We start from the raw sequence: 26712 nt of genomic DNA, 5'->3' as shown, positions 1-26712 counted from the left end.
CAATCCACCAATCTCCCTGATGATTGGACGGTTCTCGGTTACGAGCTGTAGGATTATCGCCATATGTCGGCTGATTATCAAACACTGTACCAGTCTTCTTCCAATCGTCGATTCCATTTTCGAAATCAAACTTGCAAGGGACTCAAGACAAAGAAAATCGAGCAGAACGTTTTGTTTTTATCTCAAATAGCGCTCCTAAGAATAGTGACATGGATATCTCAATGGCCCCAATTTTTCAATAATTAGCAAATAATTGAATGGTACGAAATATACAGATCAAGATATTACAAAAATTGTAGCAAAACAAAACGAAAATGTTAAAGAAACACAGCGTAAGAATCGATGAAAAACGAGGGAAAGGAAAACAAACAGACATCATCAAAACATAGCTTGCAAGGGACTCAAGATAAAGAAAATCGAACAGAACGTTTTGTTTTTATCTCAAATAGCGCTCTTGTTATTGATATCTTGATATCTCAATGGCCCCAATTTTCCATAATGGCATAATTGGCAAACAATCGAATAGTACAAAATATTCACATCAAGACATTACGAAAAATTGTAGCAAAACAAAACGAGAATGTTAAAGAAAAACAGTATAAAATCGATCGATGTAAAACGAAAAGAAGGCAAACAAACAGACATCATCAAAACATAGCTTGATTGAACCCTGTACAACCTAACATCAGTATGTATTTTCCCCATACTCTTCCCAGCACATTTCCTATGGTACTGGAAACGAGAATTTGTTTGACATTGAAGAGCTTGTTAAATTGGTGATAATTTCCTTTATTTTCGTGACATGTAAGGGCGATGCTACAAGGAGAAATACAAGCCAGCCACTCTTAGGGATTAAAGGGTAAATAAATATAGAGAATTCAAATAGAACATGAAAGTCATATCACAGCAAGAATAAAGAAAATAGGAAAGCAGGTGAATGCTGTTGAAGCCAGAGAAAATACAGGAGGGTCAATTAATCAACAGATTTAAGTTTAAAAACTTAAAGAAAAAAGACGTTTTAAAGTTACCTCTCTCGCAATTGTTCCCCAAGAAACTTTCTCCACAGAGACAATTGTAACAATTGTTCATGTAATTCGGGATGCAGGTTCCTCCATTTTTGCATGGATGGGAAGCACATGGAGACTGGAATAAATAAAAGAAAAAGTTATTTATTGTTACCACCGGTAAATTATTAAAACGGAGTTGTCACACAAATACATTCACTTTTAGGTGCTTTTATAGGAGTAAAATTTGACTTCATTTCCATTGAAAAAAAAAAGACGAAAAATCATCCTTACCATTATAGAGAAATGATGCCAACTTATGTTTTCTTTGAAATTCTCGGCGTTTCTTTACTTATCAGAAGACAACAATTCGCACCAAAGCTTTCCATCTGCTCCTTCAAAGGCGGCCACGTTTATCGATAGGCACAAAGTATTTCTGACACATTCAAATACGCAATCTAACAGGTCGAAGTAGGTGAATATTCCAACTCGAGTGACATTCAGATAATGGAACTCTTCCCTTGAAAACTGATGCACTTTAAATGTTCCGTGAAAAGAAGGCCAGTTTTGCTCTAAACTGATGACTCCTGGGGTGAAACAATGCAAATATCGACATTTTTTAAATTATCAAATTTGAATAAAGAAAATATCTTTCAGTCCGGGCTAATTTCGTTGATCGTGGGTTCTGATGAAGTCCTTGAGTTAGCGTGGATGTTGAAAATGGCGTCGGAGAACAACTCATAAATTCTCGTTTGCGAAAGGAAGTAACAAACAAATTTCGGGATGGAAAAATATGAATTTCCTGAACAATGATCTATTTAGCTCAGTCTTCCATTTTAACTTTGTGCTCCATTTCACTCCAGAACAAATACTTGAAATGCTTAATGCAAATAGTGATAAATGTTCACCTGGAAAATAACTGGTAGCGGTGAATATCAGGAACAACTGGTAGATGAGATGACGCTTGAAATCAGTAGCCATGATGCCTGCATAAGGAATGAGGGACAGGCTACCATTGCGTGATAAGGGCGACTTCCTGTTTTCATCTTGTTTGATATAACTATGGACGACAGGGGCTCGTTATTATGTTCTAGCCAATTACTCCGGCGTTCGTTCGAAACTGGTGCCTAGTGCATAAGAAGCCATAGGACAAATATTCTCTCCAAAACACATTATAATTATGATCAGTTTATTGATCGATCCATGTTGCTTTTGTACAGTACATAGGGAAATACACCCAATAAATAATGGGAATCTTGTTTATTCAAAAACCACCTAACCCACAACGTATCCCTTACTAACAACGCATCACTTAACTCACATTACTTTTATAAAACCTCCCCCTTCGTTAGGGATTAGGAATTTTCGTGCGCGCTGATTAACCAGTTCGGAAGTGATTAGCAGAGTTTGGTTAGGAGTTTAGTTTCTAACTATTATTCGGTATATTGATGAAACGAAAGGAGTTTTCCGGTTTCTGTATGCTTTATACTAAAACAATTGTACCCGTCCACCTCTGTAAATCCTTTTAATTGCTGAATATTATACGTTGCCTGATGCAGCTGACATCTATTGACAAACACAGAAAGAGTGAAGTCATGATCGTGTTCAAATACTCTCTTAGCAACACACTTATCAACCAATAAGAGTCTGCACACTATTTTAAATATTCTATAAATTGCGATCATGTTAAACATTGTATTTTGCAGGTTTGTACAATAATGTGATACTTGTCAAACGCTTATGGGTGACCTAGGTGCATCGACCGACCGATGCTTTAATTTGCAGATTGGATCTTCTCGATCCCAGAGTAAACTTGTGTCCAGTAATCATTGTACTACACATAGGGGTTACTAAAGAGACGTATGGCAACATGAAATATACTTTTTACTTTGATTATTACGCCTCAGAACCCTTTAATATAACACCGATGACAATTTGGCTCGGGGTGTAGCCTCGTCGTCAGTTCTTACTTTAAGGGATAACATTTGCCCCCTCACTCTTCACATAGGAATTCCAGATAAATGAGAGTCTCATTTCCATTTACCCAGATAATCGGAGGTTAACTCGCCGAACTCTGAGTCAACTATTTGGGGGCCAAGAGACTTTTGCATTCACATTTCAAACACAGCGGTCAGACGTCGGGCATGCGCAAGCCGGGGATCGATTCTGGCTGGCTGTGCTTCAATTTCCCGCGCAAAATTTCAAAGAGAACCAAAAGAAAAAACCGTTCACTCCCCAAATAAGAAAAAAAGATAAAAAGGTTGATAGAAATCTGTAAAACGGAAATTGAAGAAGGGGAAAGGAAAACTCGAGACTTTTCGAACACAAAGCTATTCAAATAGGGGCGGCTGTTGATTTACCGTTCAGTTTTGTGCATTATCAAAAAAGATTATACACTTCTTAAACACCGTGGCTTACTGACTTGCGTTGTTGTTGGTAACTTTTGTAAAGCGAATTAGTTCTGACGGCCTGAAAGCAAGCCATTGTGTTGATATTGCCTATCTCCACCAAGGAGAACACGCGATCTTTAATTAGGCGGGACGAAATGCTAAAGGCTGGTGATGGACTTCATCCAAGGGGAGAAACAACATTGCTAGTAAAACCATGCTACAGAAACCAAGACTAGCTCTGGCCGGAAGGACCACCAGCCTGAGTATCGTGTCCCGACTTAATTTGTGACTGAGCTAGTCTAACTTCACTCTGAACGAAGCCTATTTTTATGAAGGAGAGGACGATAATATAACATCTATCTGTCCCCCGGTTGATGTTCTTCATCCTAAGCCCACCTTTTTTCTTCTTTGTGTGATATTTCCTCCTTTTTCATAGGCTTCTTCAAGTTAAGGGTAGCTTTTCCAGTCGCAAGAAGGTAAACAAAATGAAAGTTAAAACAACGTGACCTAGTTAAGGTAATTTTACTTTGAGGAAGTCCACCCTGCAGCCTGAGAATTTTGCGCATCGGTCACTGTGGCATTTTTGTGCTTTACAGAAAAGATCTTATTGGCATGTCTTATCACCGAAATTTTTATTGGGAATTAATCAAACTACCACATCTTATGGGGAATAGCAAATACCTGCGTAAGAATTTGTTCTCGGGACCAAATTGCCATTGATACGTTTCGTTGCTAGAAAAAAATCGAAATTCTGATTAGGCACTAACTGAGTTGCTCAAAGTTTTTATTATCCTTCCAATGTATGGATCGCCATGCGAATCTCTCCACTAAGATTTCTTTAATTTTCTAACAATGCGGTACTGGCGTCTCTAAATCTCAATTTGTCAACATGAGTAAAATCCCTCAGTTATGTTTACTACTGGAACAATCGGAACGTAACAAAAGATATCGCCTATACGTGAATCAGTTCCTTTGTATTCTGTAGCAGTACTTGTTTGATTCCTGTAGAGAGCCGTTGGCCTGTTCAACCTCTGGCCAAAGTACATCCCTTCACTGTCATACTCAGTTTTCCGAACAATTCACGCGGAGAATTTTGGCGATAGAAATGTGATACTCTCGTCCAAACCAACCAAAACATAAAAATAAGCTCTTAAAAATGATACGTTTTCTTATTATCATAGCAAGTAAAACAAAAGTCTGCATTGATTAAAAGAGCCCAGCCGTACCGATGAAGTACATTTTGTTGATTAAAAAACAAACAAAATAAAAATTCACGGCCACACAGAAAACGTTTACTGTAGACTCGAGTTATGAAAAACCCTTCTATTCGAGATCTATTCGCCCTGAGAAGGGCTAACGCTCGAAAAGTCAGCTTTTAAACTCTTTATGGTGGCCAATTTACGTTACGAACTCAGTCGATAATACTGAATTACTCCGTTGTACTCCTTCACCGACGCAGCACCACAGTTTCTTCAGAAACTTACCCCTTTACTAAGACAATGACCCGGAAGGAGTGGAATGTCGAATAGTTTTTATTGATCAGAGTGCTCAATTTCCACTGGTCGACCTTAGCTCTGATGATTGGGCACAAATTAATTTCGACGATCTGAGAGGAGAGATAAGCCGCACAGTCGGAGAAAAAGATGACTTGGTTTAAATTAATCATAGTGTTTTTAATCACCATCAATCAGTCCCCAGCTGTAGTTGCTGAACACCCGAGAGAAGGATATTTAACAGCCCTAATCTGTTCGATTCACATTCCTGTCCTGTGATCAAGAATACAGTATGATTGTTTGCCCTAACTTTATTTGCTCAATCATTTTTGCTGTTGCATATGATTTTGCTTTCTTCTCTTTGAAGAGAGTCAAGTCCCACATGCTGGAGAACATACATATCCTGGTTAATGAGTCAATTTTATAATAATATTAGACATAATCTTGCTGTCACACTGCGAGATTTAGCGAAGAGAAAATTAAATCATGTGAAACAATTGCCAAGCAAATAAAGCCTAACACTATACTCACTAATTGAAGATTCGTCATGTAATACTCATGTGGCCGATTGCGAACACATTCTGTAAACTGAAAAAAAAAATTAACTTAATAATATAACAGCATAGAAAGCTATACTAACTTTAAATATTCAATTGAAATGTTTATCAAATAAAATCTACTGCACCGAGATGTATCCGAAAGCTTTGATATGTCGGGGTCCGTTATCTGGTTTCTCATTAGATGCCTCGTTGGTGTTTGAGTCATCTGGATTCCCTCCAGTACCAAACCCTATTCTTGAATTATGACTGCTGCAATACCACCTGCCTTTATTGTTACCAACGATACCGATTCTTGCTTTCGCCCACTTCTTTTTGGCAGATATGGCATTAAAACCGTCCTTGACACAGTCGAGCTGCAAAGAGGCCTGTGACCCAATCAGCTTCTTCCACGTGTCACGGCTCAACAAGGTTCTGCGGGGTTTCCCATCAGCGATCAGCGAGTACAAAGAGTCGGCCTGCTTGTTGATCACAATGAACCTGAGCTGTTGTCCAATCTTCATACCGAGGCAGATCTTGGAGAAGGAAGTGTTCCAGTAGATTGGTAACTTGGTTTCTTGTGAATCAAACCCAGTCTTCCCTCCAGGAAGGTTGTGTTCAATCTTATTTCTCCAGTAAGGGCTGTTAAAATGGAAGGTTCTCTGTTTACGAAAGAAAATATTGTTTTTAAAATTCTGCTAGACCATCATGGGAACATTTTTACGTTTTGGCGATTTAATTTGTATACATTATTTGAGCAGTTGTCTAGAACGCAAAGTAAGAAGTTATGGTGTGCGACTCCTTTCGATGCGAAACAATTTTTTAAAATGTCCTCGTTAGTTAGAAAGTCGTTTTATATTTTATCTATTGACTGCGAATCTTGAAGGCACAGTGGTTGAAATGCTAAAACTTTATACTCGTCTGCACTGGTTCCGCAATCAGTGCAACGTTCATTTTAACCAGCAGTCTTCAGGAGCGATTAATCAGACACCTTATTGCCGTCGATCTTCAAGACCGGTGTCCATCCTCCATCTCCACATCCAAAATCCTCCATGTGACAGAGAACGGAGGTGGTTTGGAATCCAAGCGGAGGGTTACTAATTCATTTACATCAGACCTAATTTCCGCGGATCAAATACATGATGTTAACAGCAATTTTTTGCAAAACAATTTGGAGCAGTCAAAATATAACCAATGAGTTAGTTTAACTAGTAGCTAACAAACAAGATCTTTACTGAACTGGAAAACTCCATACATAATCTTAAAGTCTAATAGCACTAACATGTAATAAAGAAAATTACCTGTAGAAGTCATATAGCTCCTTACAAGACTTAGCAACTGAGAGAAATAAAAGTAACACTATGGTGAACTCGTAAACATAGCGGATACACTTTGCAGAATAGAATTAGGACATAAAAAGATTTTTCAAAAGCCATTGATCCCGTAATTTCAAGAAAAGTTATTGAGCCGTCACCCTCAGAAGAGTCCTCCCCAATCAATCCGTCATTTTCATGATCGATCCCCTATATTTTAAAAGATACATGCTCTTCCCAGACTTCCTAAGGCCGTGCTGAAGCCACGAAATTTACATATCGAATATTCTTCGCATATCCACGAGTTAAAAATTAAAATTTTTTATTCTTTATTCTTTAGTTTACGAGTGTCACTCATTGGTTTGATCCATTTCATATATATCTAAATGTAATATTATTTATCAGTGCTCATCGAGACCTCGCCTAAGGTTTGTAGATCAACTTGGCACGGTTTGGTTTTACACCGTTTGAAAGTTTCGCTTTCAAGCGACGGACATTCCGCAAAACAATTTTTCATCTTCTTTTTTTCCTCAGGAGTGCTAACTTTTTCCCAATTTTTCAGTCAGGTCTTGTCATCCTCATCTTATTTTGTAAATATTTTTGTCTTTACGCAGGGATGTCTTAAAAAACCGTTCACCGCTTAACCCTTAACCCTTAAAGACGAAAAAGAAGTAGGAGTTTACTGATCAAAATATAGCTGGGCTTTATTTAAGAGAATGGTGAATTTACATTAAATAAAATATGAGGTACATGTGTTGACAAAGACCACAGGGGACAATTCAAGAGAACAATAGAAGTTAGATTGAGCAGAGGTTTTTAAGAATTAACAGGGATAACTGACATACTTTTGAATTACCTCTTTCACAATGGTCTCCCACAAAACTCTTTTCACAACGACAATAGTAAGAGTTGTAATTCGAGATGCAGGTTCCTCCGTTTTGACACGGCGAGGAAAAACATGATGGAAACTTGAATAATGGTAAAAAAAAAATTCATCGTTGGAATAGTCCAAGGACGCGTTAATCTATAAATGCTTTCTTAAGAACAAATTTAACCTCTCGACAGTTGAAAAAAAAAGTCCTTACTATGACATGGAAATGATGCGAAGTCATGTTTTCGTGGTAATTTTCAGCGTCTCTGTACTTATCAGAGGACAACAACTCGCATCAAGGCTTTCCATCTGCTCCTTTGGAGGCGGCCATGTTTATCGAACGGCACAAAGTATTTCTGACACATTTAAATGCGCAATCCCACTCCTCGTACGATGTGAATATTCCGATCCGAGTTACACTCAGATAATGGAAGTCGTCTATTGAAAATTGGCGTTGTTTAAATATGCGAAATGGAGGCTGTTTTTGCTTTAAACTGTTGATTCCTGGGATGAAAGTGATATGAAAATTTTGTCAAGTTGTAACACTTAATTCAGTTAAAATCAATCTTTCGAGTCCCATTACAATTGATGAAAACTTGTATTATGTAATCGTTACCACTGTTTCTGATAGGACGGAAACAAATCTCACGCCTTAGTGGCGTATGTTTCTTCAGAAAATAAACTGCACTTAAGCGATAAGGAACTTTTTCCGTGTTAATATAGCCTCATCTAAACACGAGGGGGACGGAGAGTTTGCATAACTTTCTCGAAGTTTCTCAGCCAACCGGGTGTTAAGATGAGGCTATGTAAATCCGGAAAAAATTATTCTTTTATCTTTATACACTTTCTAAAAAATAATTCGAAACGCAGCGTGACGTCAAAACTGTGTTCATGTTTATCCACCTGTGAGAGTGCTTGTTGTATCTTCAATTTTAAACAAATAGTTACAGAGTTCGAGGAATGGATCGTTGTATTAATATCAATCAATCAATCAGTCTTTTAGTATCATGACATGGGATGAGTTTCCCCCTGCACTCGAGCCAGCATGAAGATTTTTTTTTTTCAGCATTAGCATTACCACTTACAACTCTAAAGCACAAACAAATCGAACACTGATATAGTTTGCTAGCGTAATGGTCATTTAGATATGAGACACGCACAAGTTTGAAGTGCAAGGGAGATTTGCAAGACTTGCGAGAATCATAGCTTAAAGCAATTTTCCCTGTCCTTTGTAAATCAAACTCTGTCTCCACCAGTTTGTCATGCTTTTCCTTTGCTCAACTTCTCTATTTTTTCTTGGAAAATGACAGAATAAAAAAAAAGATGGAATATCGTAGTCCTTTCAAAGAAAAGCCATGTGAAAGAAAGAGAACAAATTGCATGAACAAATTTGAAAAAAAAGGTAATGATGAATAATGTATTTAGACGTTACAACTCAGTATTGGAGTAACTATTAAGTCTGGTTGGATAAAGTTGTTAAGTATAAGCAGTTCCCCTATTAACTTTGTTATGAAGTTTTTCTTATGATTTCCTCCATTTTTCCAGTTATTCACTATCAGCTAACTCGACTCGGTTTACTCGAACTCCCTGTGAACTCGAACTAGCTCTACTTTTCCTTGGCTTAAATGTATCATAATAACTTGAACCTTAAGTAAAAACATCGGTCTATAAAAGCCAAATTGTCAGAGTACAAGTGATTGACACTTACCAACCTTTAATCGCAATTGATACGAATGGGATAACATATTTTATGAAAACTTTTTACATTTAGCTGGAAAAGGCTAACGCTCGAAAAGTCAGCTTTAGAACTCTTTCTTGTGGTCAGTCTATTTCATCGACTCAGCTGAAAAAACCAAGTCTTCCTTAATATAGCCCATGTTATGCACTAACAGTAAATATCTTGTGCAACAATTAAAGAATGAAATGATTGAAGAAAATTTAGGTGCAAATGAATTACTTAGAAAATATTTACCTGAAGAACAGCTCGCCGTCGTGAAGATCGAAAACAAGAAAAAGAAAATGAGATGTTCCTTGAAATCGGTAGACATGACAGATAGACCTGTTGTGTCAGTTCCAAGTTGTTTGAACTGCAAAATTTATCTTAGAGCACATTTCAACACCTCTCGAGCTAAGTTATTTAATTGGCTAGCGGTAAAGGGACTGGCCTTCTTGATATGAATAAATTTTTGTTTTTTGCATTTCACCTGCACCGCTAACAAAGCGCTGTCTGAAGCTGGCTGTGAGTCGAATATAAAGTCGAATAAAATTAAGTGAAATGTCTCAAGAGACAAATGAATATAGGGATTAAGTTTCTAAAGAAACTGTGGTGCTGCGTAGGTGGGAAAGTACAACAAGGTAATTGCCACTATTAATTACCCTGTCTCAATAGACAGGTGAGAGTTAGCTTTTCTTTCTTTCTTTCTTTCTTTCTTTCTTTCTTTCTTCTGTCTTTCTGTCTCTCTTTCTGTCTCTCTTTCTTTCGTTTTTTTTTTTTTGTTTTGTTTTGTTTTTTTTTTTTTGTACTTTCTTTTTTTTCTTTCTGAACGGCAATGGAAGTAGAACGCATCGCGTGACTAGAACCCAGACTATTATGCGGTTACACATCGCCGCGCCATTATGAGGTCAAGTGTATTCAAAGGTTATTGACACGGGTTATTTCCGAAAGGACTGTCTTGTGTGCAGTTTCACTAGCCTTTTACCCGTCAGGGTTGCTATAAATTATATAGCTGCACATCAGTTAAGAAATTTTCAACATGGCAAAGCCAGTGTGTATCGGTGATTTCGAGGAACTTGCGAAGAAAGTCTTGCCACAATACGCCTACGATTTCTACGCTTCAGGGGCCGAAGAGGAATTCACGTTGAAGGAAAATTGTCAAGCATACAACAAGTAGGAAAAGGAAAAGCTTTCTATTTCTAACACGACATGGTACATTAAAGTTTCCAAGCTCTCAGCTGTAAGCAATCCTCAGTAAATTGCGTTTCACGTCGCCTTTCGCCCATTCAGTTTTGGTGCAGACCGTTGTTGCCTTCGAAATGTTACGCACAACACAGGAGCTGCACGCGAGAGTATCACCGTTGTTTTTGCAAAATATTTTTCTTCTTTGAACGGTACTTGAGAGGCCTATAGATTCGTGGAATTTTATTGAATATGAACGTAACGAGTGATGAATCAATTTTTTGGTAAAAATGTGTTTTAGATCAGTGTGAGTAGTATTGTTTTTCGTTGTTTTGTATTAGTTATGCAGGGTTTCATTAATAGCCAGTTACCGGTGGTCTACCGCCGCTCCTGCCTCTTACCGTCATCTGTTTAGCTTGCGAGCAGGCTCTCGTGTTTTAGTTTCGCCTTACAACCCTTTTTCAGGACACTGCCGACTAGTACAGCATTGGACTAGCTAAATTGCGCTTATGGAAAAAGTTATTGAAACCCCTGTCATTAAGATAATTTGATTAAAGGGAAATAAAAAACCCACCTAGTTTTTAAAATTCTAAACCAAGAAAAAGAAATTGAATGTATCTTGACCAATGAATTAATTGACTTTAAAATTGATTAATTTTTAATCAATTTCAAGCTAATTAATTAATTAGTCAAGAAGTGAATAACAACCTACTGCATTAAGACTTGCTTACAATTACTATCAGGGGTCAGCCCATTTGTGCTTCTGAAAGTCATAACAGAGATAATTAAATTTTTAACCAGGGAAACAAGCTTTCACATAGTGTTAGTTGCTCAAGTGAACTCAGCCCATAAAGGACTGGAGGGTTCTCAGTGTTCAGTTCAAATTTGCTGTTTCCTGTATTGATATTGTGCCTTTTATTACAAATTGTGTGATTTATAATTTGAGCTCTGTGAGGTCTGTGAAAAGGCACTAATATCACATCAGGAAACCAATGTCAAAGAATAATTATGAGCCTGTTTCCTTTAAGGTTACGTATAAGACCTCGTATCCTGTGTGGAATATCTGATGTGGACTTGTCATTGTCCTTATATGGAGAGAAAATCAGCATACCTATTTGTATTGCTCCTGTCGGGATACAAGCCATGGCAAACCCTATGGCAGAAAAGGCCAGTGCACAAGGTAAGGTTGATATTACACTTTTCAATTACTTGTGAACTCTGGGGCCTTTGGAAAGCTAATACATCAATACTGCCCTGAATCATTCTTGTGATTGTCAAGTCCAGAGTGAGGCAAAAACAAAAAAAATGGCGTGTAATCTTCCATCCACAACTTAAAAAAATGACCAAGTTTGGCACCTTAAATGAACCAAATGTTACCTTGAGGTCTGTGAAATGATTGCAGGCAACTTAAAACCCATCTACAACTCAATAGTTCACATGTTACTGAAAGTGCTGTAATTAAATTATATAGAGTAATTAACAGTTTGTCCGGTTTTAGGATAAAAAAAACTCATCCAGTATTTTTGAGACACTCTTTTGCATTTCTGTTTAATCTTTTCATCCTCAGCCATCCTTATTCTCCTTTGGTTAATTCCTCCCTTTTTGTCCCCATTTCCATGTAGCAACTAAGAGTGTTACTACTTCCCCCTGGATGGGATGTTAGTCCACTGCTAGGTTATCACCCAGCACTTCATCAGGCTTCCCTGACAATTGGCTGGTACCAATTTTAATACCCCTAGGTGGAGAGAGAGAGGCACTGTGAAAGTGAAGTGCCTTGGCAAAGAACACAACACATGACCCGGCCAGGTCTCAAACCCAGACCTCTCAACCCAGAGTCCAGTGCACTAACCAGAAGGCCACTGCGTCTCCCTCATCTATTTTAGCAAGTTGTTATTTCAAGGTTTTATTCATTTGCAGAAAATTACCTGTGAGACTTAAAACTTATAAACTTTTCTAACCCCCCCTAGGACTGGCCACCATCTAATCTCTCTTTACAGTGTCACCCCTCAATTAAATATAAAGGTTATGAGAATGAAGGAGATGATCATTAACCTAAAAAGTGCTCTTGATTGTTGCTCAAACTCTCCTTGTTAGTGCTTTAAAAAAAGTGTAGAGAACAGAATAAAGAATGTGCATACTAATTAAGGGTTATTCAAATGAACTAGGATACTTGAAGGATTTATTTTCAATAATCTCTTGATACAGCCGCACAAGATACAAAAACTTGCATGGTTGTTAGTTGTATGGCATCAGCCACCATTGAAGATATTGCAAACACAGCACCAAATGGTTTACATTGGCTTCAAATGTACATCTTCCAGGATCGTGAGTTTACAAAGAGCCTTATCAAGCGTGCAGAGGACAGTGGTTACAAAGCAATCGTTTTTACAGTTGATGCCATAATCCATGGTCGGCGATGGCGCGATTTAAGAAATCAAGCTGTTTTAGTGCCACATTTGAAGTTTGGTAATGTTGAAGGACCGAATACTGATGACTATGCTGTGAACGTGAAATCTATCATTGAACAGGCAATTGACTGGAATTCATTTGCCTGGCTGAAAAGTGTTACCAAGCTACCTGTTCTGATAAAAGGGATATTGACTGCAGAGGATGCTAAACTAGCTGTTGAGCATGGTGTTAATGGAATAATTGTGTCCAATCATGGAGGCCGACAACTGGATGGAGTACCAGCAACTGTAATGTACATTAGTTTCTTCGTTAAAATTACTTAAAGCACTCAAACCTTTGATAATGAGCACCTTTCCTATTTGGACACCCCCTATAAGCAGACACAAAGCAATTGCCTCAGCTTCATACACCTTTAAATTCTTGATTCAAGGGAGAGATTGGGATGTAAGTTCTGCTGACCATTTCAATACTAGACAGGTGAGGGGCAGCTCAGTATGTCACTAACGTCGATGTGTTCCATGATCTATCACTGTACAGACCCACAGCAACATAAAATCTATTTGGTTTATTGATAACAAAAAACAAAGTGTTGGTAATGATGACGTCATTCATGCGTTTGTCCTCCAATAGATCATAAGTAAGAACCACCAAAATTGCGTTTAGAATTCAGCTTATCATAATATATAGATTTAGCCAAGCCTAAAAGCGGAGCTCGCATTTTTTTTCCCGCACGTCTCAAGAGCACGACGCCTTGCCCCGGCCAGGACTAGAACCCGGGTCGTCCGACTCGGAGCCCAGTGCACTGACCACTAAACGGACAAAGCCGTGGCGTTGATGTGTTCGCGGTACAGTTGACCACGCATGTTAAAAGTAGCACCTTGTACGGTCGTACGGTCGTAAGGTCGTACATCCAAATGTTTTCGGCCTGATGGGTTACTACTATTTTGTATAATTATGGGGCTACGCTCTGCGAGCTCCGCTATAAATGTTTACAAAGCTTGTTTGTTTTATTTGTAGATTGATGCTCTCCCAGAAGTAGTAAAGGCTGTTGAAGGGAAAGTTGACGTTTTTGTTGACGGAGGAATAAGACATGGTACTGACGTACTCAAAGCGTTGGCACTTGGAGCACGGGCTGTGTTCATTGGGAGACCTGTGGTGTGGGGTTTAGCATACCAAGTAAGTCGCACAATCATTTTTGTACCTAAAACTCAAAGTCTCCTCCCCAAAGATTACCTTTGAAGCCCATGCACAGATCAGTTTGGAGCTTCAACATCCCCCGGCCAACCCATGGGCATTTAACTGGCGTCCGTGCCCGGGGAGCGAGGAATTTGAACGTGGTCCGTTGTGGCAGGAAATTTGAACCAGAACTGTCACGTCTTTCCACTGGAATAATGTTTTATCTTTTAACAAGGATGTGTTTAAAGATTCAAAGTTCACTTTCGTGAGCAGATGGCTCAGAAATTGAGGTCCACAAAGTCACGATTGCCAATCTTGCCTTTCAACAAAAAAATTGACGATCAATCCGACATTTGGATGGAGCATTTGAGCACAATTTTAGCCGGGTGGGGGGGGGGGGGGCGGTAATATGAACGACGTAATCTTCAAAGTTCAAATGCCCAGGGGGTTGCTCAAGGGATGTTGAAGCTTTGAATTGATCGACCTATAACTATTACTATGCTTTAGATGTAGCTCTGTCAGTACTACAACAAAAACTATACCCACCTTGAAGGGAACACTACATAACTCTCTTTTTTCATTTTCGGTTACGCGACCAAAAGCAACGAGGACTCTGGGAATGAGAATGGGGTGCGAACGACTAAACTCCACCGTATGAACTAGAGATTTTGCCTTCCATGTCTACTCTTACGCATATGTGTTTTCAATTTGTGTTCTCGGTGAGAGCTGAGATGCTACGCCCGGGGACGAAGAATACTATAAGCTTGAATAAACTAAAGGTTTAAAAAATGTGAAATCGAGATGAGAAGCATGCCTTATAGCCGTTCTCGTTGCCTGATATCCGAAGAACAACTGCGAAGGAGACTACGAGATGAGAAGATTCCATTGTAAAATATACAGTTAAACCTCGACTATATCCGGGCTCGTGGGGGCTGAATAGTTAGGATAATAGAATATAGGAACATTAATGAACCAAAAATAGAACTGAATAAGGATCGTTGTAATAATTGTGCATTCGGCTATGTTGACATTTACCAAAAGTACTTTTAAAAAGTTAGTAAAGCTAACCAAAAACGTTTTACGACCCAATATTATAAATTAGATCAGTCTGTTTCAAGCTGCTACAGCGTGCGCATGTCGCTTATTTCACCATTTTTTTTTTTGAAGCTTCATTCATAGATTAGCATGAACATTGCTTCTCTACATGTACTTTGTGTGAAGGAAAAAAGTTGTCACAGATCTCGAATGTAACTTGTTGATATTTATAAAAACAGGAACCCGAGAGGCGAGTCCGGATGATCGGAAAATGTTTTGTGTTGTGTTATTTTTTACCGCGCTTTTTTCTCTCAGGGAAAGCAAGGTGTGTCAGATGTTCTACACATGCTAAAAGAAGAATTGAAAATTGCCATGATAGTAGCAGGTTGGGTTTTGTCTACTTACTAAGCACAAGACTTTTACGACATTGTATCTCAATTGAGAGAGTAAAAAAAATCTTTACTCCAAGTCACAAATTTACGTTATTCTTTCTAGTTCTATTTTTTCATTTCCTTTTAATCTCTGCTCAAGTAGTGTTCATAACTGCAAAGATCGCTTTCATATTCAATAATAATGATAATAATAATCATCATCATCATCTTGATTGAGATAACTTTTTCGGATGGTTTTCAGAAAGGAACACACAAGGTAAAAAGTAAAAAAATACATGCAATCAACGATAAAAGTAGATGCTAAGGTATAAAAAACTTAATTAAGATGTACAAGACATCAACTAAAATTTTTGTATTAATAACTTGGAAAGATCACACTTAAAAATATTCACATTCACAGACTGCCTGATATCTTAGCTAATGGAGTTAAATCCTTAATGGCATAAAATGCAGTCCGTTTTTGTATCAGTTCCTTTGGACACTTGAAATTTTGTTGAGTTCTGGTGTTATAATATAATCATGTTGTTCTTGTTCATGTTAATACTTTTACACATAAATGCATCCTCTCTGAAGACGCCTTTTTGTGAATGGTACCCTCTTAAGAGAGGCCAGTGCATGTGTAGTACATGAATAAAGACACCTTACAGCCTTTATCAAGGAAATGTTATTATCATGAGCTAGCTCCAAATTTTTCTTATCAATTCAGAAGGAAATGTCAAGTTGCTAGATGGATGAATAAACAATCAGATCTTTGGAGTTGAAGTGTTGGTGATGCCATATATAGTGTGAATGGTTTATGTTTGGAAAATGAAATTTTATTTACGTCTTTCGTTCTTTGCAGGATGTGGAAGATTGTCAGATATCAAACCATCCTTGGTTGTGAAAGAATCTTTTTATTCTCATCTGCCGTAAATCTGCAAGAATAACTCATTAACAGAACGTCAAAGCCTGTTCCAAGCATTCATTTGTAAAACGGCGCGAAAGTAGCAGAGGAGTGAAAAAGCGAGGGAGGTTTGGGGCGGGTTTCATTACTCGACCCAACCCAAGCCTCCTCATTTTTTCTCTCTTCCGCTACTATATGTTCACTATCGCTCTTCGTTTTACTTAAAGAACGCCTGGAACAGGCTAGAACGTCATTGAGAGACTCTTAACGCGTGTCACATGTATGGCCTGTTAGATTATCATGAGATCCTTGTGCGAATTTTGTGAGCCTTGGTTTGTCTTGCGCTGCAAGACCTCACATTACAACGACCCTGATCGTTGTAATAGGCCTCCTACGATTATCGTCATGGGAAGTTTTGTCTAGATTTTAGCTCTCGAAGATTGGTTGTTTTTCAAGTATTTTGTTATTCATTTCGAAAGTCTTGCAAAATTGTTTGACTCAGTTTAATCTGCCAAGATCAGTTGTCCTGTAGGGCCCACACACGCCTGCCCATAAGACATTTAATATATTGTACGTAGGGCTAAATGAGGTCAGAAAAGAGTGGCAGTCTCCTCCTATTAAAAGTTCTTGTTAATCAGGCTCCTGGTGCCTCCTGTTTGCGCATGGTGTTCGAGCTACTTTACCTCAACAGTTCAACGTTGGGGATCACGTGGTAGCTGATATATCACAGTGAACATAACTCCCTTAAAGAATGAACTCGCCTTACATGGAGGAGCTAAAGCGACGAAAAGCATTAATTTAAGGGGCTAGATTGCATAATCTTGCCTCAGTGGCTAAAAATGTTGTAATATATCGCAATAACTGTCGAAAATTGAAACGCAGTAAAAAGGACACTTTTTTTTTTTCAAATACGCCTTAAGATAAATCTCGAATAAAAGAGCTATTTACAACTGGAGTGTACAGTACACGAAGCGTTTCTGTGTGGTTGTGAATGTTCAAGTTTATTTTGTTTGTTTGTTCGTTTTTTAATCAACAAAATGAACTTCAGAAGTTAGACCCTTCCCCATTATGCTAGTGAAACTGGCGTTTTATACTCGTAATGCTGGTTTTTGTTTAAATAATGCTCAGATTATGATCATTTTTGAAAATTATACACCTTTGGTTTGAAACATGCTTTGATTTATTTTGAAGAAAGATACACACAAGGCATCCGGCAGCGTTATACGTTAACTGAATAAAGTGAAAAACATTTTTTTGTGTCTATTTACTCCTATGTAACATTGTTTATTTTCTTCAAATGTGTCTGGTATTGTATAACACAACGCTAGCTCTTTGTTTATTCCTCCTCTGAAGAATACTCTATGCGTTTTATGACGTCCTCAACGCGTTCATCGCTTGTTTTACAGCGATATTACACTTGTTTGCATGTAATAAACTTGGGCGGAATATCATATTCTCTTGACTAGGGCACATTTTCTATTGCGACCGGACTCGGGTATCGAGAATACTCCCTTTGCTGCAGCAGTAAATGGCTGCACCGAGAGAACTTGCTTTACTTCTGAAGCCCTTCTCTGACCTTTAAGTTACTTCGTGATGATGGTGAAGCTGACCCATCTTGTTCTGATTTTTAGCAAGGACCACGCCTAAGCAAGGACTGAGTACAACATATGCAGGCTAACCGCTGACCGGATAGACTTGCCAAGGAAAGACAGCAGGCGAGACGGCACGGAAAAGGCTAAATTATGTTAGCAATTCTTTTTGAGAAAACGTGTCTGAGAAAAAATGCTCCTAAAACCGAATTATGCCGAAAATGTGCTGGCATTGTCGGTAAGGGCCTATCAGCACCATGCAGTTTTAAACAACTGAAATTTATTTTTTACCTTTTTCGATGATAGCAAAGTGTTTATTTCATGATTACTAGTTTTATCATTAGCTTATTTTTTAGGTTTTGGATAACAATTTCACTTGTTCACTGCGGAATTATTTGCGTAAAATGCTATAGGTTGACCTGAACTGCGTTAAGGTTGAGGGTTCAGTTGTTCAAAGGCCAATTTGCGCTATCCTGGTGTTAAGTTTTAATTTCTTCAATTACTTTTACAACATCCAGACATTAAATTGTAGCCAAAAGAATTATACTAAATATTCTTTTAAAGCTTTCAGTCATAAAATCAGATTTTACGCTAACCCTGAGTTATCTTAGTTATCTCTAGCTTTGAATTACTTGGCCGTTGAAGGTCTGGGTACGAGACTAAGCCAACAAACTGACCCTATTTGAGCCCACAATCGTTTAGCAGCACGTGACACATGAATAACGCGCATGCTTGTCCTTTTTGAAACCTTGATCACAACAAACATGGAGACGGTAAGCAATGCTACAACAGAGCAAACGGCCTTGACAGGAGAAAAGCAAGACGATTCCGACGACGAAGATGAGGGGAACATTGATCTAGGTGTCGCAGGTTTACCTCAAGTTAACTTTTCAGGTTTAAAAAACGAATTTCAAACGATTAATTTGGATGGAGACGGGGACGACGAAGAGGAAGACGAACCCTCTGATCGCGACCTTTCGGATGACAAACGGAAGAAAAAATACAGGAAAAAGAAGAAGAAGAACCAACCTTCGGAAAATTCATCCGACAGCAGTTCAGACGATGACAGGAGAAGCAGCAGAAAGAAAAAAGAGACTGAAATTGATCCGGTTAGTGCGTGACAATCATGTGTCATTTATTCCCACTGTTTTTACATTATGCATGTTAAATAAATGCATTTACACGTAGACTGTTCATTGCCTAAGAATTAAATCAGTGTTCGTCGTTTCAGAAGCAAAATGATAAAGAATTTCGCCTTGAAACTAGATTCTTATCTACGCGTGTGTTTAATGGGAAGCAAAGGCCTTCAATGAATACGAGCCAGGGAAACAAAACATAATTTGACGCTCTTCCTTGGCGTTCAATATCATTTATATTTCTCGATACTTATGTAGCGTTTGGAAAAAAATCAAAATAAACGGACTCAAGCGATTGATTCAATTCAGCATTAATCTATCGTAAAGTTAGTCCTAGAATTTGTTACTTTTATCTATCTATTTTGCCACAAATTACACATTCTGACGCAGTTTAAAGGTTCATTGAAACAGGTTGTAAATATTGTTTTCTTCGTCAACTGCCAAGTGCAAAAATATTCGTCATTGGAAGAGATGCTTACGTAGCGATTGAATTACCAGGCCAGTTCTTGAATTTTTTTTAAAGTCAAGATGAGCAAATTTGTAATTTTCATGAAGTCGTGACTTAGAATGACTCAACTAGAAAGAAAACTACCATAGAAAGGATAACACTTTTGTTTGTTTTTAGAGGGCAAATGTTAATTGTTAGTGACCATCTCTGCCTTTCTTTTCCTGAAAAGCCATGGAGTCTAAGAAAGTTGAAAGAACACAGGAATATGTTTATTTTGATGTTACTAGTACAGTGTCAATGGGATTAAAACACTTGACTCTGATGACGAGTTCCCTTCATGTCATCTAAAATGTCAGTCATTGTAATCACAAGTATTCCTTTCTTAGGCTACTGTCACCTAAGTGATAACACTTTTTGTATAGCATATTTATAATGTGTTGTGAAGTCATTGTAAATTTCACAATAAAAGATGAAACCAATTTTCATAATGTAGACCAGACAGAGTACAGCTAATAGTTCTTCAAGTTACAGAAATATCATTATGTACTTGTTGAAGAAATGAAAAGAATTAAATGATTGCTATAAATTGGTGTTAACAAATCCAAGTGTAATAAGTGGCATGACAGGTAAGGCTGGACACCCATGCAACAAATCACTGATCTCATTATGGTTCCCAAGTACTGGTCTATTAGGCTTACTGATTGCATGATGATGATAAAGACTAGATTATGACAGGCATTTAGAAATCCATTCAGAAACATTGGTTGGGTCGTCTGTGACATTTGTACCTCAGTATATGTGTGTTACCTATTAAATGAAATCGTGCCTTTTTTATGGCTACTTGCCATGCATTGTACATGATTTTGCATGTATTTATAGAACCGATGCATTTATACTTGTACATCACATATATTTACAGTCACGATATGTAATGTCAGCTTAAATCAATTACAGGCCATAATTTAATCACTTGTAACACTCTGGAAATCCTCATGATCAACAATGTAGATATTTCAATCCAGTCCTACGATAATTTATGTGACCTTCCACAGGAAAACATACACTAACGGCTTTCTGTTAAATGGGTGAAGTGCACGGCTACCAAACAAGTAACAAAAGGTTAACTCACCTGTTCTAATGGATGTTATCAAACGGCTGAACAGGTTGTCAAGTATTCTGAATGGCTTATGTACATTTTTGAATGGGTTACTCAAACAACTGAAAATTTTTGAATGGGTCATGCAAACAACTGAATGGCATGTGAAAATTATCAAATGGGTTACCCAAACAACTGAATGGTTTGTGAAAATTATCAAACAACTGAATGGCTTGTGAAAGTTTTCAAACAGGTTGACATAGATGGATGAATGGGTTTACGATTAATTTCGGACCGCTCTTGAAAAACAATTGCTATAAGAGCCAAACGGATTGGCTGTTATTCTAAACAAATTGACAGATCCAGTCCGATTCACATTTAAAGTAGGTTTGAACAGATAGTCAACTGTTCTGATGTAATAAAAATATTGACTTCCCACAGCCACCATAAAATTGCCTGAGGAAGTATTCAAGTTTGTTAAACATGCAGAGACTTAGTTCAGTGTCTTCTATTAAAACTCAAATAACCTGTGAAGGTCAAGTTGTCATTATTTATCATTGCCTTGTTGAGTGTTTATTGCCACTTTATCGCACAAAAATGCGACTGCAACTTTTTTATTGCAGCTTTGCATGTTGCCAAATTGTTCCCTTTATCTTTTCTTTTGACAGTGAATTCAATGTGGTAAACATAATTATTAAGTGCATGATTCCATTTCTGATTTTAATATAATAAATTTTCTGACATTTGCATAAAGTAGACCTGTGTGACAGGTAACACAACACTATCCAATCCTGAACCTTCCAAACGGATGATACAAGTTGTTTGACATAAAATTGTCTGAGTCATTTGAGCAGGCTGATGTTTTCAACAAACAGATGACCAAGCCGTTCGAACTGGCTAATGTTTTAGACAAATGGATGACCAAGCCAGTTGAATGGATGGATGTTTCTATTGAATGGATGACCAAAGCCTTTCAAACGGATGCAAATTTTTCTGAATGGCTAAGAAACAGCTTTTGAACAGAAAGCCATTAATAGTGTATGTTTTGCTGTGGAAGTTCACATATCATGATATGATGAACCAAGGAGATGTTATTGAGACAGCTTACCCTTTGATTTTTCAGTCTGACCTAACATGGCCACTTTGGGTATGGTACTACGTTGTAGCAGTATCAAGTGGAGCTCTTAAAGGTATTTACAATTAATAGAGGTAGTTTGTGTAATCATTACTCTTTTATAGTTATGTTACACCATTTCATGTGCTATTTGTACATTCTAAGAGTATCCTTATTTTAATTTTCTCGAAGCTTTGAAAAATGTTGTGAGTTTATGAGTTTGATTCCCAGATTTCAGATAGCTTGTTAATGGCTGAACAAATAAAATGTTTGACATTTCAAGGTCAGTCTCATTGGCCAATTGTGATATATAGATTTAGCCAAGCCTAAAAGCGGAGCTCGCATTTTTTTTCCCTCCGCACGTCTCAAGGGCATAACGTCTTGCCCCGGCCAGGACTAGAACCCAGGTTGTCCGACTTGGAACCCAGAGCACTGACCACTCAGACTACTGGACAAAGCCATGGCGTTGGCGTGCCTGTGGTACAGTTGACCATGCATGTTAAAAGTAGCACCTTGTATGGTCGGTCGTACAGTTGTACGGTCACAAGTCCAAATTTTTTTGGCTTGATGGGTTACCACTACCATTTTGTATAATTATGGGGCTGCGCTCTGGGAGCTCCGCTGTTATTAGCAGTTGTCAATTCAGTTCACCTGTCTTATAATATTACTGATTCATTTTATTTTTTCCTTATTCTTTCCTTTTTTTTTGCTATCTTTAGTGGCTGAATATCTGGGAGAAAAGCTGGCAGCTTTCTTTGGAATTACCACACCAAGATATCAATATGTTATTGATGAATTTTATAGACTCAAGGAGCAGGTCAGTTGTACATTGGTATATATTTAGTAACTATTCACCACAGTGGAGATGGCTAGAGGTGAATATTTACCATGCAGAGAAGGGGTGGGGTGAATATCTAACACTAGCCACTGACACTAAGTTAAATATTTGTTTTAGTATATTGCACCCAAAGATGATTTGGATTGTTTGTTCTTGCAACAATTACCTTATTTCTGGGTGCAAATCCAGTGCGAGTTACTTGGTGAATAGCAAAGGTTGTTCAGCGTTTGAGTAGCCATTCAGAGCCCATCTTCAATGCTACCCCATTGGTTTTAGTAAACAAGGAGATGAATCATGAAAACATGAATCTTTACTGTCTGCCATACATTTCTTATGATGTTAGTTTGGAGAATTTGTTACTGGATCAACTACATGTATAATCTTTTAATTTACATTTTTCTTCATTCTCATCACTTGTCATCTTGATATTGGATTGGTATCATAAGGAGAAATTCTGTCTTGGTCATTTATGGGAGTTAAGGGGTTAAGATTCACCCTGTTTTATTAATGAAGCCTCAGAAATCAATCCCCACTTTCAATTTTATATGGTCTCCAAAAAATTTTCTGTTTTGGTGTAATATTTTTTACAAAGTTTTAATTTTCCATTGAGTTATTATGATTTTTAGAGTTCCTACTTTTGTGACCTATTCTGATGTTTTTATTTGATTAAGGTTGTCCTTGAGAAAAGAAATTTTACTTAGCTTTTTTGGCAAGAATTTGTTATTAAATCTGCTGCTTTATTCCATGAAACTGTAGGCACGTACTTTTGATTATTATATGACCCATATAACCCACACATGCTTTTATTGTAGGAAACCAGAGACAAAAATCTAGTTATGATAACACAATAATGCGAGCATGGCCTTGTAAAGCCCTATGGCCTTGTAAAGCCCTATGGCCTTGTGAAGCCCTATGGCCTTGTGAAGCCCTATGGCCTTGTGAAGCCCTATGGCCTTGTGAAGCCCTATGGCCTTGTGAAGCCCTATGGCCTTGTGAAGCCCTATGGCCTTGTGAAGCCCTATGGCCTTGTGAAGCCCTATGGCCTCGTGAAGCCCTATGGCCTTGTAAAGCCCTATGACCTTGTAAAGCCCTATGGCCTTGTAAAGCCCTATGGCCTTGTGAGCTACAAGCTGAAAGAAGAAAGGAAGAAATAGGAACAATGAGAGTCATGTTATAAAATGTGTATTGACTGAGTTAGGTCAGTCTGGACTTGAAAATATTTGGCTCTGGGTCATGATGCATGGAACTTGCTGTGCCCATTCCATACATTATGACCTCAAATCAAAATGTTTTCCCATCTAGCCCTCCCACTCAGGTAACCCTTAATTTCCCATGATTGATGAAGACAACATTTCTCCTGACAATATCTCCGACAAGTGATGTAAGTAAAGAAAAAAATTTGTTCTTAGTTAATCCAATACCAAGTTCCCCATAGTAACCTCATAAGAATTGTATGCCATGTAGTAAGGAGAATTAGTAATGAGGTCTTAGAAGTAAAATAGTTAATAACTACCTATAGTCTAGAAATACTTTGGGTATGAAGGGGTCAAGTACTGAAATAGTGTAACTTAGAGCTGTTTTTCTTTTAGGAAAGAGAAGAGGAAGAGCAAGAACGGAGAGAAAGGGAATATGTTGAAAGAATGGCAGCTGAGAGATTAGCATCTTTAGAAGGAGGCAACAGCTTAGATCTTCAAAAAGCTGCTGAATTACTAAATGGAAATGTTGTCAAACAAAGTGTAGAGAACATGCCAAACTAATTTTGAACTTTTATAACTGTTTCTGAACTGTAATTTGCAATAATTATGTGGAGAGCACTGAATGTTTGTAGTCACATAACCAGTGCAATTGTCCACTACCCTGCAATGTCAAAAACTGTTAACATCTTTTTTTTTTTTTTTAATCTCATCAGTATGCTGTACTTGTAGCTAAAGTATATGGTGTAGTATAGACTTTTCAATGTAGCTTTGATTATTGAATGAATTAGGCTTCATGATTAAGTACACTCTTTTGTTTTCAATGTTGTAAACATGTTTGTAAAGGGAGACACCTTTCAATATAACTTAGGGTATGTCTGAGGATACAAACAAAACCACATTAAGTTGAAAAATGGATATATCTTCAATGAGCTTGTAAAGATGCTGTTTATTCCAGTTTATATCAAGGGGAAAGTGCTGAATTAGGCATACATTTGAGTGTAAACTTTGTACATGTGTTCCTGCATGAACCCACATTGATAGGGTTCTTAAATATCTAGATAATATTTTTTATGCATCAGAAAATTTTCAGAGCTCAATTTTTCTACAGTAACTAGTTTACTGATACGAAACTGTTATTGATCAGTAGTTGTAGTTCCAAACAAGATATCATGACCCTAATAGTATGAAGTTGTAAGACAAAGTTTTCCTAGTGATATTAGCTCAATTTGTAACTATTAATATTGAAAATAACTTAAATACAGCGTAGAACTCTTATTTAGGGAATTCCTTTCTGTACAGGGTTCGTACAGGTCTCATAAAACCTGGAAAGTCATGGAATTTTTATAATTTCATTTTCCAGGCCTGAAAAGTCGTTGTTTGGCTCCTGGAAAATTGGCTGGTTTGCTATGAGTGCAAAGCAACATAGACCCAAATTTTAAACAAAAAATTCAAGAAACAAGATTTAATTTCAGTATAAATAAATATTGGCAGAAGATCTACCCTTGTGGGTATTCTTGTTTGACATCTATGCAAATTTGTGAGCCATTTGGAATGAACTTATCGGTACACTTACTTAACTTAGATTATTGAAGTTTTTGGGAAGTCATGGAAAGTCACAGCTCAAAACTGTACAGACCCTGTATATAGCAAAGGAGGACCCTTATGTCAAAATGTATAAAGGGAATTTTTTTTTTATTCAACTCTTTAGTCATGTCGGGGAAGCTCTCTAATGGCAATTTTAACCCCAATATCTGATTGGCAACAAAATTTTCCAGTATGTTTACTATGTTATTGTAACATACAGGCTGGATTTCACCATGGCACAATCAATAAGGGAAAAAGTGATGATCATTATAATGTAAAAGGTGTGGGAAATGTGAGGGATATACGGATTTTATTTTTGTTGCTTTATTCAGCAAGTCTTATTTCATCCATGTGTGGGAAGAAAATATCCCTCAAAGCTTATTTAACTTTTCTCTTTGTTACCAGAATTGATGTTAAACTAGTGATGTGAACTAGTTGTCTTTGTCTGTAGACTGTGTTAATGATTGCAGTGTTATGAGTTCAGGATTTTCTCTACTCTGTGCTTAGATCCCATAACATTGGTTTGTGTCCTTTTAAACTGATTTTATTTTCCAACTTTTCATTTGCCACTATTGGGAGGAAAGGTGATAAACATGGTAAATAGATTGAACGAAATCAACTTAACTTTTTGAGCAGAGAAGTGTTGTCCCAATGAGTTAGTCACACAGTGAGCATTGTTACCAATTAAATAGAGATGTTGAGGAATTAGATCAAAACATTGCAATTTAAAAATTTTGCAATTATCAAGCAGTGTGGCCATCCAGATGTGAGCGTTACAGTTTTTTGAGAACTTGATGGACATGAAGGCAGAGGGGTTATTAAAACAAGGATGGGACCTTTGAATGCAATCTCATTACCAGTGGCTCTTCCACCTTCCCAACCTGGAGTAAGAGAGAGGGTCTACCATCACAAACCATTCATATATGTAGGCAGTTCAATCAATTTATCACAAATTTATTTTTTACCAACTATTTATTTGTTTAAAGTTATACAATAAAGAGCGGTGGATTAGAACAGATGGTGCATGTAGTAAATAATTTGGCAGGACAGGACGAGGATAGTTATGGCTCCATTGTTCCCATTAGGTCTTTCACTCGACTCTTCTGAGTGCTCAATCCATTTTTTAATTTTTTCACATATCAGAAATGCTTTGGAGTTAGGACTTTCTTATTTCCTTTTGAAATACAAGTCAGAAACAAAAAAAGAAAAAAAAAGACTCGAGCAAAAATCAATTAAAAAACATTACTACCTGTTATTCGAATAGTCTCAACCCAAAGTCTTCTATCCCTGGGACTTTCAGGGCGCAGTAATTC

General features: G+C 37.5%; 4 protein-coding genes across 4 annotated transcripts in view; 2 read left to right on the top strand and 2 right to left on the bottom strand.

Annotated features, from left to right (window-relative positions):
- Positions 1–2017, bottom strand: part of LOC131775782 (uncharacterized) — a 3597-nt gene extending 1580 nt beyond the window's left edge. The window contains exons 1-4 of the mRNA XM_059091911.2: positions 1913–2017; positions 1299–1591; positions 1029–1143; positions 1–141 (exon numbers count right to left, since the gene is read on the bottom strand). The exon at positions 1–141 is cut by the window's left edge and continues 185 nt beyond it. Of these exons, the coding sequence (XP_058947894.2) occupies positions 1–141; positions 1029–1143; positions 1299–1301 (259 nt within the window). The 5' untranslated portion in view covers positions 1302–1591; positions 1913–2017. The remainder of the gene's footprint in view (positions 142–1028; positions 1144–1298; positions 1592–1912) is intronic.
- A 3546-nt stretch (positions 2018–5563) lies between these two features.
- On the bottom strand, positions 5564–6477 carry LOC131775807 (uncharacterized skeletal organic matrix protein 5-like). Its single transcript, XM_059091927.2, has 2 exons — positions 6415–6477; positions 5564–6085 (listed from the first exon to the last, which is right to left on the bottom strand). Exons 1-2 carry the CDS (start codon positions 6475–6477, stop codon positions 5564–5566), a joined length of 585 nt encoding a protein of 194 aa, XP_058947910.2.
- Positions 6478–10360: 3883 nt separating this feature from the next.
- LOC131775806 (2-Hydroxyacid oxidase 1-like) lies at positions 10361–16427 on the top strand. Its single transcript, XM_059091926.2, has 6 exons — positions 10361–10494; positions 11532–11683; positions 12709–13199; positions 13930–14088; positions 15439–15508; positions 16357–16427. Exons 1-6 carry the CDS (start codon positions 10361–10363, stop codon positions 16425–16427), a joined length of 1077 nt encoding a protein of 358 aa, XP_058947909.1.
- Positions 16428–18720: 2293 nt separating this feature from the next.
- Positions 18721–26415, top strand: LOC131775810 (protein FAM177A1-like). Its single transcript, XM_059091931.2, has 4 exons — positions 18721–19096; positions 21791–21857; positions 22501–22598; positions 24209–26415. Exons 1-4 carry the CDS (start codon positions 18752–18754, stop codon positions 24374–24376), a joined length of 678 nt encoding a protein of 225 aa, XP_058947914.1. The 5' UTR covers positions 18721–18751; the 3' UTR covers positions 24377–26415.
- Positions 26416–26712: the final 297 nt, after the last annotated feature.

The sequence above is a fragment of the Pocillopora verrucosa genome, chromosome 7 (genome assembly GCF_036669915.1).
Source record: "Pocillopora verrucosa isolate sample1 chromosome 7, ASM3666991v2, whole genome shotgun sequence".
Lineage (NCBI taxonomy): Eukaryota > Metazoa > Cnidaria > Anthozoa > Scleractinia > Pocilloporidae > Pocillopora > Pocillopora verrucosa.
Note: the sequence above shows the minus strand (reverse complement) of the source record. Positions and strands in the feature narration are given on the sequence as shown.

Bases quoted from the DNA above. Each gene is read 5' to 3' on its own strand.
- LOC131775807 (XM_059091927.2), bottom strand. From the start codon at position 6,477: ATGGAGGATTTTGGATGTGGAGATGGAGGATGGACACCGGTCTTGAAG. The intron at 6,086-6,414 runs GTGTCTGATTAA...TTTCGTAAACAG, and splicing joins TGAAGATCGACGGCAATAAG to AGAACCTTCCATTTTAACAG.
- LOC131775806 (XM_059091926.2), top strand. From the start codon at position 10,361: ATGGCAAAGCCAGTGTGTATCGGTGATTTCGAGGAACTTGCGAAGAAA. The intron at 11,684-12,708 runs GTAAGGTTGATA...CTCTTGATACAG, and splicing joins AGAAAAGGCCAGTGCACAAG to CCGCACAAGATACAAAAACT. The intron at 15,509-16,356 runs GTTGGGTTTTGT...CGTTCTTTGCAG, and splicing joins AATTGCCATGATAGTAGCAG to GATGTGGAAGATTGTCAGAT.
- LOC131775810 (XM_059091931.2), top strand. From the start codon at position 18,752: ATGGAGACGGTAAGCAATGCTACAACAGAGCAAACGGCCTTGACAGGA. The intron at 19,097-21,790 runs GTTAGTGCGTGA...TTGATTTTTCAG, and splicing joins AAGAGACTGAAATTGATCCG to TCTGACCTAACATGGCCACT. The intron at 22,599-24,208 runs GTCAGTTGTACA...TTTTTCTTTTAG, and splicing joins TTTATAGACTCAAGGAGCAG to GAAAGAGAAGAGGAAGAGCA.